This window comes from Mustelus asterias, chromosome 3 (assembly GCF_964213995.1).
Source record: "Mustelus asterias chromosome 3, sMusAst1.hap1.1, whole genome shotgun sequence".
NCBI classification, from domain to species: Eukaryota; Metazoa; Chordata; class Chondrichthyes; order Carcharhiniformes; family Triakidae; genus Mustelus; species Mustelus asterias.
In genome coordinates, this window is record NC_135803.1 from 148,766,998 (window position 1) to 148,783,042 (window position 16,045).

Below are 16,045 nucleotides of genomic sequence, written 5' to 3' on the forward strand. Positions count from 1 at the left end.
TCACAATTCACTTTTAGGAAATGTACGTATTCTTTAAATATCTAGATGATGTTTCATGCAATATAATTATGTGTTCTACAGGAAAACACTGAAGAAGGGAAGGTCTTTATTAATTTGTCCAATTACAGAGCCTACTTTAGAGAGCTGGATATCGATGTATTTATTGTCCTGCAGTGTGGTCTGGTAACCAAATCACTATTGGACACTGAGCTACACACCAAGGTCAGTGTTTGGAAAGTCCTTGCCTTGTTTGTCATCAAGAAAGCTGTCCTTAAAATTAGCAAAGCAGTTTTAAAAAAAAATATTCTATCCACTTTATCATGTTGCGTAATAGTATTATATGTCTATACATATTAAATCTATAATCATCCAAATAGTTCAGTTCTGAGATAATTAACTATGTGTTGTAACATTGTCCATTCAACCATACTAATAGTATAAATTTAAATGGAAAATAGTGAGCTAAATTGACCAAAAATGGTTACTAATTTCGTGCTGACTCATAGGTCAGTGTTAATATTGAGGATCGTTTTGTCTTGTAGGCGACTGAAGTTGTACAACTGGGGTCAGCAGAACTAGTATTTCTTCTGGAGGATCTATATCACAAATTGGATTACATGTTGGTAGCAACTGCTACTAATAAAATGTTCTTCTTAAAGGTACATATGTCATTTAAGGTTGAATAAGTGCATTATAATAAGAAGGATATTATGACTTTTTAATGATGGGTTTGATTCTATGGAATATGGGAACACAATGAAATAGCTCATATGCTGTAACCTTTGGCTAGAATACAGCCACAAACAATTTATAATATGCAGACAGTATTCTGTACTCTTGGGTCCAGCTTTGTAAATCTTTCCCAAATGTTTCTTGTTCTATTTTTTACTTGATACATGAGAAAGACTGAAATCCTATCATCGTCCATCTGTTGTTTCATTATGACTGAAGAACCGTATGAATTTATCTTAATCTATGTTAGTTTCAGTTAATGGTGGCTCTGTGCCAAATCACATTACTGTACTAATGCCATGCATCTGTTGAGAGACTACGATCGGTATTTTACGACTTCACCCAGGCAAGGCTCGTAAAATCTTGCCCGAGGCCAACGGAGAATTCCGTTCTGCGAGCCGCGCCCGCCCGGATTCCAGGACGGGCGTGGCGGTAAAATTCCAGCCTATAGGTTCATCTTAATTTTTTCCTGTACAGTAACTTTCTCATCTCAGTCCGGTTGTTGCTGCAGGACTGAAGGGAGGGAGGTAGAAGATGGTTCCTGTCAGAATGAGACACTTATTCCCTGGGGAGGCCAGAAAACCAGCAGTAGATGCAGCTAGCTCAAGTATCAATAATAGTGATCCAGACACGTGATACCTTCTTTTTCTCAGTTGCTGAATTCCATAATAACAGGCAAGAAAGAAAGAAATCTTATTCTTTGTTCTCTTTGAAGGGATATGGTCCCCGGAAGGGTAGGGGGGTTTTAGTTCAGTCGGGCAGCATGGTCGGTGCAGGCTTGGAGGGCCAAAGGGCCTGTTCCTGTGCTGTAATTTTCTTTGTTCTTTGTTCACTTTGAAAGTATAAATAGCATCAAAAGTAGCTTTGAAAATGGGATAAAGTGGAAAAACAAAAGTTGCACCTTAATATTACAGCAAGAAGATCCTGATTATTCTCGGATATAACTGTTGTTTTAGTCATTCCTTCTTTGAAACAATCCACCTAAATTGCCTTTACTTGTGATCTCTCCATTCAAAAACTTAAAAATCTCTCTTCAACCAGGCAAGAAGCTTCAATATACTCTCTTCAGTAAAGGGAAATGCAAGATACTTCGTTGTAGGTTTTCACTGTAACAACCCAGAGTCCTAAGCAACTGGGATCAACACTCCAGTGCAGTACTGCAGTGTCAGAAATCTTTCAGATGAGACATTAAACTGAGAGGACATTTGCTGTCTCAGATGGAGGTAAAAGATCCCAAAAGAGAAGATGCTGGAAAATCTCAGCAGGTCTGGCAGCATCTGTAAGGAGAGAAAAGAGCTGACGTTTCGAGTCCAGATGATCTTTTGTCAAAGCTGCTTTGACAAAAGATCATCTGGACTTGAAACATCAGCTCTTTCCTCTCCTCTCAGATGCTGCCAGACCTGCTGAGATTTTCCAGCATTTTCTCTTTTGGTTTCAGATTCCAGCATCCGCAGTAATTTGCTTTTATCCGGACGTAAAAGATCCCATGGCACGACTTCAAGGAAGTTCTTCCTGGTGTACTACCCAATATTTATCCGTCAATCTAATGGCTAAAAAAATACAAATCATCTGGCCATTATCAAATGGCTGTGTCATATACACAAATTGGCTGCCATCTTTCCTACATTACTTTATTTATTAGTGTCACAAACAGGCTTACATTAACTCTGCAATGAAGTTACTGTGAAAATCCCCTATATTACAATGTGCTACATTTCAAGAGTCCTTCATTGATTGTAAAACGCTTTGGGGCGTCCTAAGGATATGAAAGGTGCTTTATACATGCAAGTCTTTATTTTGTTCAATGTGCTCATATTGTCTTTTATCTTGTTTGCAATGCGATTGGAGCTTTGTGAATAAATGAGCGTTCAACCTTGTATATCTTTAGAAGCATGTTGTCCTGTTTACTTCTGTTCACACAGGTTCAAGGAGATCGAGACGTTGGATTTTCACACTTGCGCCAAATGACTCCTCAAGCTCTTGCTCAATTTGCTGTAGAGTTGCTCAATCCCTTATGTAACCATTTGGAAAATGTTCACAATTACTTTCAGGTAAAGGCTGGTGTGTGTGAAGTCATATAATGAGTCAGGGCAAAGCAATGAGATTTCGAAATTTGTTGCGTTAACTCAAGAGCCTCGTAAATCGTGAGTTGTTTATGCCTGAGATGTAGGGTTTCTTTTCAGCACATGACCCTTTAAATGAAACCCTTCTTTTAAGATGTGAGTTTTCTCCTGTGATTCTCCTATGCGATGTTTTCCAAGCTCTGTTGTGTGGTCGTGGTACGGTTCAGAACCTTTGAAGGCACAGCCTCACAGGGAAGGTTGGAAAATGTATGGGTTGGATGCCACACATTCCTCTTGTATAGATGACGGTAGCTATTTATAAAAAGCTCTGGACAGAACTTCAGCATGTATTTGTGGCTAGGCTCAAGACAGGACTTCAGGGAAGAAGAGTTTTTTTTTAAAAAAGTAACACCTCAAAATGCAGCAGATACAATACTCCACTGATACTGATGGGTATGTGCACATATGGTATGGACTGAAATGTGCATCCCGAAAGGTCCCAGATTAATTACTTACTCCATGCTAAGCTATCTGGTCATAGCCTGGTGACAGCGCAGGCACTGCACTTGATTTCGAGTCGGCTTGGCACATGAAAGATCAGACAGATTTCCAATCTTGATTACATTCCAGTAATTTTTATTTTGGAAAACACGCATATGGATGTTAGGTTTGAATAAGATCAGGCTGCTTATGAGGTCCCGGAGGTCATACAGCCATCTGACAATCAGTCTCTGGGCTCACAAATCTACTTGAGCCAGATACTGAAGACTGGCAACAAGTGATGGAGGAGCAAAGCTGTGGGTACGTGTAACCCAAGAAGGACTGTGCTCCTGTGACACACTTGCTGCCACTTTCTAATCATGCACGTGGTAGTGTATGGAAGTCCCAAGGTCGTAAAAGGTTGCATCTTTTTTTTTATTTGTGGGACATGGGCGTCGCTGGCTAGGCCAGCATTTAATGCCCATCCCTAGTTGCCTTTTGAGAAGGTGGTGGTGAGCTGCCTTCTTGAATCGCTGCAGTCCACGTGCTGTGGGTTGACCCACAATGCTGTTAGAGAGGGAATTCCAGGATTTTGACCCAGCGACTGTGAAGGAACGGCGATATATTTCCAAGTCAGGATGGTGAGTGGCTTGGAGGGGAACTTGCAGGTGGTGATGCTCCCATGTATCTACTGCCCTGTATCTGTTGCAAAGATTACAAATTTACCAATTTATAAATCACAAAGTGAAATCCATTCAAGAATCAATGTTACCTGCAATTGATTTAACTTATTGAAACTTCAGTGGACACTTAGAAAAATGAACTGCTTATTTGGAGTGTGTTGGTTAAAACTGACCATTTTCCTTTTAATTTGCTATTGTTTTTGATGTGTAGGTGCTGATAGCTGAGAACAATGGTGTGGTGGATGTCTTGGGAGCAAATGTAAAAGAGCAGCAGCAGATGGCTGTATGCTATCAGTTACTACTTCAGATCTTGAACACACTCTTTGCTTGGTAGGTACAGAGTCCGGGATACTGGCGGATGGGTAGAGGCTGATTGAAAGAAATTGATGAGTTGCAATGTGAAAATGAAATAAATGGTCTTTGGGGCGGCACGGTAGCACAGTGGTTAGCACTGCTGCCCCACAGTGCCAGGGACCCCGGTTCGATTCCCGGCTTGGGTCACTGTCTGTGTGGAGTTTGCACGTTCTCCCCATGTCTGCATGGGTTTCCTCTGGGTGCTCCGGTTTCGTCCCACACTCCAAAGATGTGCAGGTTAGTCGCATTGGCCATGCTAAATTGCCCCTTAGTGTCCCGGGATGCGTAGGTTAGAAGGATTAGCGGGTTAAATATGTCGGGTTATGGGGATAGGGCCTGGGTGGGATTGTGGTCAGTGCGGACTCGATGGTCCGAATGGCCTCCTTCTGCAAAGTAGGGATTCTATGATGTTTAATAAAAGTCAATCATGTCGTGACTGGTGTTACTTTCAGCTTGTGTGCCATTCTCAAACATGCTCATTTGCTTAAAAAGACAGGTATTTTTAAAGTTAACACCTTCATTGAGACGTGATTGCTAAAAGTGAGCCTAGTCTGCCTTTAGTAATCATCCCAGTATTTTGGGGGCTGTGCTTATGGCTGGCTTGCTTGGATCAGGAGCTGAGGCATGGGTCTGTGATCAGCATGGATATTAGCAATTAGATCAATGGCTCAAACACAGCCGAAGAACATAACGTGAGTGGTGGCAAACCTCATGGTCCGCTCCGAGGTCTTTTCCGTTATACTGGATAATCATGCTTCCATAGTATTTAACGTTTAACTTTAAACTCTAAAAGAGCGGCATGGTGGCATAGTGGTTAGCACTGCTGCCTCACAGCGCCAGAGACCCGGGTTTGATTTCCAGCTTGGGTGACTGTCTGTGTGGAATCTGCATGTGCTCCCTGTGTTTGCGTGGGTTTCCTCCGGGTGCTCCGATTTCCTGCCACAATCTGAAAGACGTGCTGATTAGGTGCATTGACCTGAACAGGCGCCGCAGTGTGGCGACTCAGGGAATATCACTGTAACTTCATTGCAGTGTTAATGTAAGCCTTACTTGTAACTAAGAAATAAAAACTTTTAAACTTTATCATCTTAGAATTCATTCGGAACTGCCAAAAGCTGCTGTCCGCATCCAATTTTATGAACCATGATGTGGAGATGCCGGCGTTGGACTGGGGTGGGCACAGTAAGAAGTCTCACAATACCAGGTTAAAGTCCAACAGGTTTATCTGGAATCACGAGCTTTCGGAGCGCTGCTCCTTCATCAGGTGAGTGGCTGGTGTTAGTTTCACCTGATGAAGGAGCAGCGCTCCGAAAGCTCGTGATTCCAAATAAACCTGTTGGACTTTAACCTGGTGTTATGAGACTTCTTACAATTTTGTGAAGAGGGTGCTTTTTGCTAATTTGTTGAGACTTCCATCCTCTGATGCCATCGGGTAGACCTCATGCTCTACTCCCTTGTTTAATGGAGTCACTTCCACCCAGATTCTAATTGAACCATTAAACCTTGGTATTGTGACCATTCTGGACACCACTTAATTGTTGGAGAGAAGACCCCTTGCTGTACTGTCTGTTACCTCACTCTTGACTTTATCTAGGAGTAGGTGATGGACCTTACTTGCAGTGAAGAAACACAGGCTTAGTATCTGCCCTTAGGGTTATGTGATATTCTATTTTCAGGTACCTAAGCTTGAAAATAGGGATGGAAATTCATTCCTAAATACCTCACTAGACTGTTCGTCAGCAGTTTCATCAAACTTGAGCCCAAGTTGCAAACATGCTTTTCTGCTCAGTAATGATAGAATCCCTACAGTGCAGAAGGAGGCCATTTGGCCCATCAAGTCTGCACCGACCATAATCCAAACCAGGCCTTATTCCCGTAACCCCACATATTTACCTTGCTAATCCCCCTATCACTAAGGTAAATTAAGCATGGCCAATCAATCTAACTTACACATCTTTGGACTGTGGGAGGAAACCGGAGCACCTGGAGGAAACCCACATAGACAATGCTCCTTGAAGGGATGATGACTCCTATTCTTTGACACATACAGACGTTCCACAATTTGTTTATCCCTGTATCTTAATCTTGACAAGTGTTGGCCTATTAATGTTAGTGTTGTCCCTCCTGTCCTTGCAACTGGATGGTGGATGGCGCAATGTCATATTTCTAAGCTATTTTACTTAATCAGATAATACTGAAACACCTGCACCAGTATCTCGTTTGGATTCTGTCGGGTGACCTTCAACGTCTAATGTAATGCTCCAATAATTATTTTCTGTTTTGTTAACTCCACAAACTTACTGCAAGAAGTAGTTCTCCTCATCTCAGTTTTAAATCTACCACCTCGCAACCTATACCTGTGACCACTTGTTTTAGATTGCCTCATAAGAGGAAACATTTAGTCTACATTTACTTTATCAATCCCTTTAAAAATTTTAGATACCTCGATCAGATTCCCCCTCATCTTTCTAAACTCCAGCGAGTACAAGCCCAAACTGTTTAATTTCTCCTGATATGTTAATCCTTTCATCCCAGTTATAGAGTCATAGAGGTTTACAGCATGGAAACAGGCCCTTGGGCCCAACTTGTCCATGTCGCCCTGATGTTTTTTTAAAAAACCCTAAGCTAATCCCCATTGCCTGCATTTGGCCCATATCCCTCTATACCCATCGTACCCATGTAACTATCTAAATGCTTTTTAAAAGATAAAATTGTACCCGCCTCTACTATTACCTCTAGCAGCTTGTCCCAGACACTCACCACCCTCTGTGTGAAAGAATTGCCCCTCTGGAGACTTTTGTATCTCTCCCCTCTCACCTTAAACCTATGCCCTCTAGTTTTAGACTCCCCTACCTTTGGGAAAAGATATTGACTATCTACTTTGTCTATGCCCCTCATTATTTTATAGACCTCTATGAGGTCACCCCTCAGCCTCCTATGCTCCAGAGAAAAAAGTCCCAGTCTATTCAGCCTCTCCTTATAACTCAATCCATTAAGTCCCGGTGGCATCCTAGTAAATCTTTTCTGCACTCTTTCTAGTTTAATAATATCCTTTCTATAATAGGGTGACCAGAATTGCACACACTATTCCAAGTGTGGCCTTACCAATGTCTTGTACAACTTCAACAAGACGTCCCAACTCCTGTAATTCAATGTTCTGACCGATGAAAGCAAGCATGCCGAATACCTTCTTCACCACTCTGTCCATCTGTGACTCCACTGTCAAGGAGCTATGAACATGTACCCCTAGATCTCTTTGTTCTGTAACTCTCCTCAATGCCCTACCATTAACTGAGTAAGTCCTGCCCTGGTTCAATCTACCAAAATGCATCACCTCGCAGTTGTCTAAATTTAACTCCATCTGCCATTCGTCAGCCCATTGGCCCAATTAATCAAGATCCTGCTGCAATTGGAGATAACTTTCCTCACTGTCCACCATGCCACCAACCTTGGTGTCATCTGCAAACTTACTAACTATGCCCCCTATATTCTCATCAAAATCATTAATATAAATGACAAATAACAGTGGGCCCAGCACTGATCCCTGAGGCACACCGCTGGTCACAGGCCTCCAGTTTGAAAAACAACTCTCCAGAACAGGAGCCAATTTTGTATCCATTTAGATACCTCACCTGGATCCCGTGAGATTTAACTTTATGCAACAACCTACCATGCGGTACCTTGTCAAAGGCCTTGCTAAAGTCCATGTAGACAACATCAACTGCACTGCCCTCATCTACCTTCTTGGTTACCCCTTCAAAAAACTCAATCAACTTTGTGAGACATGATTTTCCACTCACAAAGCCATGCTGACTGTCCCTAATCAGTCCTTGCATCTCTAAATGCCTGTAGATCCTGTCTCTCAAAATACCTTCCAACCATTTACCCACCACAGATGTGAGGCTCACTGGCCTGTAGTTCCCAGGCTTTTCCCTGCAGCCCTTTTTAAACAAAGGCACAACATTTGCCACTCTCCAATCTTCAGGCACCTCACCCGTGACTATCGATGATTCAAATATCTCCGCTAGGGGACCCGCAATTTCCTCCCTAGCCCCCCACAACGTCCTGGGATATACCTCAAAAGGTCCCGCAGATTTATCTACCTTGATGCGCTTTAAGACTTCCAGCACCTCCTTCTCTGTAATATGTACGCTCCTCAAGACATCAATATTTCTCATCAGTAAATACTGATGAGAAATATTCATTTAGGATCTCACCCATCTCTTGTGGATCCGCACATAGATGACCTCGTTGATCCTTAAGAGGCCCTACTCTCTCCCTTTTTACTCTTTTGCCCTTTATGTATTTGTAGAAGCTCTTTGGATTCTCCTTTGCCTTATCTGCCAAAATAATTTTGTGTCCCCTTTACAGTTACATCTGTATCAAGTGCTCCGGATAACCCTTTACTCGACATTTTCCCCGACTCGTTATTTAATCTATATACGCACTCCTATGGAGAGGTGGAGAAAAGAGATTCTGCAATTATGTAGTTAAAAGTTGGAACAATTGATTCCTCACTGGGATAGAATTAGAAACATTACTGGTCCAGTAACAAAATTGGTTTGTTGTTTCTTTAAACGTCTAGGTGTGGATTTTCTCAGCATGGAAACCGTAAACTACTGAAATTAGCCCTTGGCGTCCTGGCAAACAGACTTAAAGCTGGAGATGGTGAATTGGAACTGGAAGAGCTTGTCAGGTATTGTGAGGAACATTTCAATCTTATGATTCTAGTGTAACAACTTGAGTTCTTTTTGCAGGATTTGGTCCCAAAATGGGGGCGGCACGGTGGCATAGTGGTTAGCACTGCTGCCTTACAGCACCAGGGACCCGGGTTCAATTCCTGGCTTGGATCACTATCTATGTGGAGTCTGCATGTTCGCCCCATGTCTGTGTGGGTTTCCTCCGGGTGCTCCGGTTTCCTCCCACAGTCTGAAAGACGTGCTGGTTAGGTGGATTGGCCGTGCTAAATTCTCCCTCAGTGTACCCGAACAGGCGCCGGAGTGTGACGACTAGGGGATTTTCACAGTAACTTCATTGCAGTGTTAATGTAAGCCAGAGAGCATGAATTCAAGTCACATTGTGGCAGTTTTCAGAATTTGAAATCAACTTTTTAAAAATCTGAAAATAAAAAGCTGGTTTCAATGTGTCAATCAAACTGTCAGAAAGTGCCATTAAAACCCTACAGGCTAACTCATTTATTTTTGGCAAGGAAACTAGCCATCCTTGCCCATTCTGGCTTGAATCTAAAGTTTATTTATTAGTCACCAGTAGGCTTGCATTAACACTACAATGAAGTTACTGTGAAAAATCCCCCAGTTGCCACATTTCGGCGCCTGTTCAGGTACACCGAGGGAGAATTTAACACGACCAATGCACCTAACCAGCACGTCTTTCGGACTGTACCATTTTTCCTTGCGTTCTGGGTTCAGTTGTTCAGTGCTTCTCCACATCCAAAGATGTGCGGGTTAGGTAGATTGACCATGTTAAAATTGACTCTATGTCAAGATAAACATGTGGGGTTACGGGAATAGGGCCTGCGTAGAATTGTGGCCGGTGCAGACTCGATGGGCCGAATGGCTTCCTTCTGCACTATAGGATTCTATTCTATGATCCCCCCTATAATTTTTCATTTCGAAATAGGGAGAGCAGACCTATACACGGTATTCCAAATGTGGGTCTCACCATTGCCTAATACCATTTTAAAATGACCTCTTTAGACTTGCGCATTTTTCCCTTTGCTATGCAAAGGGAACATCCTGTTTGTCCTGTTTTCAACACCTGTGAATTTGAGCATTTTGATAAATTTGGGGGTAAACCCAGATTAAATCTAATAGAAAAGGACTACTGACGACTTTGTGATACAGTCTCGGTTTTAAATTTAAACATTAATTTTCACCGACTAAGATATGTTCTCAACCTTCGAGCTCGCACTCCACCAGATTTAAAAGCTTCTGTTAATCTGGCTGTAAGGGAGTGGATTAGAGATCACTGACTTTCTCCTTTCTTTTAATTATATTTTTAATCCCCTCTCACCAGACCAGTTCTCCGATTTCACTTTCGGGTTAAACGTTTTTGCAGATGACAAGGCATGCCAGATCTGTTATTAGTCCACTTAGGAAATTGATTCTTTTGCAGCTAACAAAATATTCTCTCAACCTCTACAGGCAGACCTTTCGCTACCTGCAGAATTTCCACAGCAGCATTCCTCGCTGTGCCACTGCGGTGACCCTTACCCAGCTTCTTATTGTCATAGCCAAGAAATCTCTAGATAACCAGGACAAGGAGAAAATAGGTTTGTCTCAACTCTTCCGCCTTTGGTTTCATGTTTAAAATTTGGGCTAGGGTTGTGTTAGAGGACAAAGATTGTAGGGTAACTAAAGGAACAAAGCAGCTAGAACCTATTTGGTCACCACAAACCATTTCTGAGGGTCATGTCTCGCTGCCAATGTTGCTTTGAAATTATGAATCCGCTCAGACGGGAGTATGACCATCCCTCAATGTATTTTCATTGGCTTCTTCACGGTTGTTTATTTTGGCTGATGCATACAACATGAGCCACCTCACAATGCAATAGCAGCAACTCGCATTTAACGTAATAAAAACTCCCAACACGCTTCACACGAACGTCATTGAACAAAATTTAACACCATTCCAGGTAAAGAAACGTTTGGGCAGTTGACCAAAAGCTTGGTTAAAGAGGTAGATCTTAAGGAAGATCTTTTCCTTTCAAAAAAAAAGGAGGGAGAGGTTTGGGAATGGAATTCTAGAACTTAAGACCCAGAAAGCTGAAAACACGGCTGCCAATTGATGGGCAATTAAAATCGGGAATGTACAAGAGGTCCGAGTTGGAAGTATGCAGAAATCTTGGACGGTTGGAGTATACGAGAGCCAGGATGCTAACACACAAACATTGCTTCTTCAGCTACTTTTGTGATCACTCACCTCTGTGAGACCATGTATATCCTGAATATTTGGGGGTTGACTGTGTCATACATGTACACCGACAACATGACTTACACAGAATCCACATCTTAACATTCTCTTCTGTTGCTTTGATGTCTGTTCTGATCAAATCTTACATTTGCTTAATTTTGTGATTGCATTTTAAAATATTCTTAACGTAATTTACATGTGTGGCAAGAATAATTCTGTATTGTTGATGTGTGTATCTGTATTATAACATTTTCATGAGTATTTAATTGGTTGTGCCGATTGTTTTCCTTTCAGCATCGATAGCCAGAGGTTTCTTGTGCCAATCTTGGATTCTGCCCACTGGGGAAAAAGAGAAAGGCAATAAATACAATGAAGCTCTGGAAACCCTCCTGTGGTAAGTACAATTGGTACAAATCAATGATCTTCACTTCATCACACGGCCAAAAGTGGGGATGTTCACTGATTAGTGTTCAGTACCATTTGAGACTCCTCAGATACTCCTCAACCCAGTCCACGTCCACATGCAGCAAGACCTGGACAACACTCAGACTTGTGCTGATAAGTGGCAAGTAACATTCGGGCCACAAAAGTGTCCGGCATGACCATCTCCCACAAGAGAGAATCCAACCATCTTCATATGATATTCAATGGCATAACCATTGCGAAATCCACAATCATCAACACCCCGAGGGTTGACCAGAAATTTAATTGGACCACCCATATAAATACTGTGGCGACGAGCAGGTCAGAGGCTGGGAATTCTGTAACTCGCCTCCTGATTCCCCAAGGCCCATCCACCATCCACAAGGCACAAGTGAGGAATGTGATGGAATATTCTGCCTGGATGGGTGTCGTTCCAACAACACTTGAAGCTCAACACCATCCAGGACAAAGTAGCCTGCTTGATTGGCACTCCTTCCACCACCTTAAGCTTTCACTGCCTCCAGCAGCAGCAGACAATGGCAGGCGTGTATATCATTTCCAAGATATTCTGCGTCAACTCACCATGTCCTTCAATGGCACCTTCCAAACCCATAACCTCCACCATTTAGAAGGACAAGGACAGATGCATGGGAACATGATCACCTAAAAGTTCCCCTCCAAACCACACCACCCTGGCTTGGAACCAAATCGTCATTCCTTCACTGTTGCTGGGTCATATACCTGGAACATCCTTTCTAGCATTACTGGGGGTTACTGACAACAGATGGACTGTAACGGTTCCAGAAGGGGCTCATAATGACCACCTCCTCGAGGGTGATCAGGGATGGGCGAGAAATCCCAGCCTTGCCGACCCATGAAAGAATAAAAAAAAATCAAATTAATTGACTGAGGTGAAGACAAACCTCTTTTCGTCTGAATCTGAAGGCAAGCCTAAATTAATGAGATAAGCATTACCTTTGATTATGATTCTTGTTTGTGGAAAAGTTTCGATGCTCTGATACCACTTGTTACTGCATGAATGAGAGCACCCAACCTCCTTATTTTCCTGACTTCTGACTGGTGCTACAGTAACACTGTTAGTAATGGCAGATGCAGTATAATTTAGATAAGTGTGAGGTTATTCACTTTGGAAGCAAAAACAAGAAGGCAGCTTACTAACTGGCTGTAAATTGGGAGAGGGGAGTGTGCAGCAGGACCTGGGTGTCCTTTTGCACTAGTCACTGAAAGTAAGCATGCAGGTGCAGCAGGCGGTAAAGAAGGCAAATGGTATGTTGGCCTTCATTGCGAGAGGTTTCGAGTACAGGAGCAGGGATGTGTTGTTGCAATTATACAGGGCCTTGGTGAGGCCACACCTAGAATATTGTGTGCAGTCTTGGCCTCCTTTTCTGAGGAAGGATGTTCTTGCTCTCGAGGGAGTGCATTGAAGGTCTACCAGGCTGATTCCAGGGATGTCGGGACTGATGTATGAGGAGAGATTGACTAGGTTAGGATTGTTTTCGCTGGAGTTCAGACGAATGAGGGGGGGAGGGATCTCATAGAGACTTATAAAATTCTATCAGGACTAGATAGGGTAGACGCAGGGAGGATGTTCCCAATGGTGGGGGAGTCCAGAACCAGGAGCCACAGTCTGAGGATTCGGGGTAGACCATTTAGGATGGAGATGAGGAGACATTTCTTCACCCAAAGAGCGGTGAGCCTGTGGAATTCATTACCAGTACAGAAGAGATTTACTAGGATGCTACCGAGACTTGATAGTTTGAGTTATAAGGAGATGCTAGATAGACTGGGACTTTTTTCTCTGGCGCATAGGAGGCTGATGGGTGATCTTATAGAGGTCTATAAAATAATGAGGGGCATAGATCAGCTAGATAGTTAATATCTTTTCCCAAAGGTAGGGGAGTCTAAAACTAGAGGGCATAGGTTTAAGGTGAGAGGGGAGAGATACAAAAGGGTCCAGAGGGGCAATTTTTTCACGCAGTGGGTGGTGAGTGTCTGGAACGAGCTGCCAGAGGTAGTAGTAGAGGCGGATACAATTTTGTCTTTTAAAAAGCGTTTAGACAGTTACATGGGTAAGATGGGTATAGAGGGATATGGGCCAAATGCGGGCAATTGGGACTAGCTTTGGGGTTTAGAAAAAAAGGGGCGGCATGGACAAGTTGGGCCGAAGGGCCTGTTTCCATGCTGTAAACCCCTATGACTCTATGACCACAGGAAGTAGTTAGTGCCAAAACATTGAATGTATTCAAGAGGCAGTTGGATATAGCACTTGGGGCGAATGGGATCAAAGGTTATGGGGAAAAAAACAGGATTAGGCTACTGAGTTGGATGATCAGCCAAGATCGAAATGAATGATAGAGCAGGCTCGAAGGGCCAAATGGCTTCCTGTTCCAATCTTCTATGTTTCTATGTCAGATCAGAAGATCGCTTTCAGGTAATAATCCAAATCCAACCAATCTATGGCATCCGTGGGCTCCAGTGTATTACGGCAGCTTGTTTTTTTTACAATGAGTAGGAAGTCCCAAATACACATTTAATTCCCATACCGTTCCTCTACCTTTTTATTTCTTCTCTCATTTGAATAATCTTGTGGGAATTAGCAATTTAGCCGGGAATAGCTACTTACAAGACAGAACTGCATTCTATCACCCTTCAGCCCAGAATATTTATACATCAGTATATTTTGCCAATGACAATTTATTTTTGAGCACATGGAATACATTCGGGAGCAGTGAGTTGGTTTATTAATAGATAACGTGTTCTTTAAATTTATTTTTGGCCTGGAATGTTCATTGAAACTATATTCGGCGTGCTTTTTGCGATGTAGTGACCATATACTTTCCAAAGCAAATAGATTTTGGATAGTGAATTACTCCATATCACTCAGGTTGCTAATTTGCTTTTAAATAGTTGCATTGACAGGCCTGGAGAATGTAGTTTGTTTTTCCTCTTTTACCAGGGAGTGTTGTGTGGAGGAGATTCACAAATGGCGTGAAGTATTGTTATTTCGGATTCACGCGGAGTAATCTGATGGGTAAATTTTGTTTTTTTTTGCCATGTTCGCAGTATTTACCTGAAGCATGCCGATGATGTGTTGAAATCTGTGGAGGAAATTGCTGGTGTGGGAGTCCCTGAGCTGTTGAATTCGACCAAGGACGGAAGCTCAAACACATTTCCAACACTGTCCAGGTGCGAGTGGATTGCCGATTCTGCCAACGTCAGTTATTGCACAACCATGAGTTGAAATCAGACAGTTCAGCTGCCTGATGTTGCAACAGCTGGAAACACTCCCTTACCACCTTCATCTCCTCCTCTGCCAACTAGCCTCTGCTTAGTTAGCAGTTCTCAGTTGAGGGGGAGATGATCGCGTGCTCCAATTGATCCCTTCATGTACTTGAGTACGTAGAAAGATGATGATTTCCTTGCTCACGATCATTGTATAGTGTTACCTGCTGCAGGTTTCTGATGAGAGCTGTATTAACGTCAACATCTCAACACTTGTTTTTTTTTCCGGTCTCACCAAGATGAAGTGCCCTAGAGCCAAAAATGCCTTTAAAATTCTACTCATGATGTGGAGATGCCGGCGTTGGACTGGGGTAAACACAGTAAGAGTTTTAACAACACCAGGTTAAAGTCCAACAGGTTTATTTGGTAGCAAATGCCATTAGCTTTCGGAGCGCTGCTCCTTCATCAGATGGAGTGGATATCTGCTATTTGTGAGCAGATTTCCACTCCATCTGACGAAGGAGCAGCGCTCCGAAAGCTAATGGCATTTGCTCCCAAATAAACCTGTTGGACTTTAACCTGGTGTTGTTAAAACTCTTACTGTGTTTAAAATTGTACACCATTCTGAGTCACCACCTTAAACAACAAAAATAATAGGGGAGGGGGATATCAAATCCTACAAGCTAAGATGTAGCAACATTGTTTTGAGCAGAGAAATGGTAGAATTTGAGCTTTCATTATCCATTGTTAATACAATATCTTCAGAAGCTGTGAATTATCTGTGGAATTGCCATGGGGATAGCTTGTTGACGGTTGTGGAATGACCCAAGGAATAGCATGGCTGCCATATTGAGGGTATAATGACATGGGAATCATAAACTCACTATGGTGCAGAAGGAAGCCATTCGGCCCATTGAGTCTGCACCAACTCTCCGACAGAGCATCTTACCCAGGCCCTATCCCCCCAATCCAATATATTTAGCATGGCCAATCCACCTAACCTCCACATCTTTGGAGTGTGGGAGGAAACCTGAGCACCCGGAGGAAATCCACACAGACACAGGGAGAACGTGCAAACTCCACACAGATGGTCACCCAAGGCTGGGAAGTGGAGAAGACCGCCAATCCAATGAT

At 42.8% G+C, this 16,045-nt stretch overlaps 1 protein-coding gene across 1 annotated transcript in view; it reads left to right on the plus strand.

Moving 5' to 3' along the window:
• The window catches only part of fancd2 (FA complementation group D2), an 89,583-nt gene that overhangs the window by 58,779 nt on the left and 14,759 nt on the right, over positions 1 to 16,045 (plus strand). The window contains exons 28-35 of the mRNA XM_078209918.1: positions 82 to 222; positions 543 to 659; positions 2,655 to 2,783; positions 4,170 to 4,288; positions 8,898 to 9,008; positions 10,477 to 10,604; positions 11,540 to 11,639; positions 14,753 to 14,875. Of these exons, the coding sequence (XP_078066044.1) occupies positions 82 to 222; positions 543 to 659; positions 2,655 to 2,783; positions 4,170 to 4,288; positions 8,898 to 9,008; positions 10,477 to 10,604; positions 11,540 to 11,639; positions 14,753 to 14,875 (968 nt within the window). The remainder of the gene's footprint in view (positions 1 to 81; positions 223 to 542; positions 660 to 2,654; positions 2,784 to 4,169; positions 4,289 to 8,897; positions 9,009 to 10,476; positions 10,605 to 11,539; positions 11,640 to 14,752; positions 14,876 to 16,045) is intronic.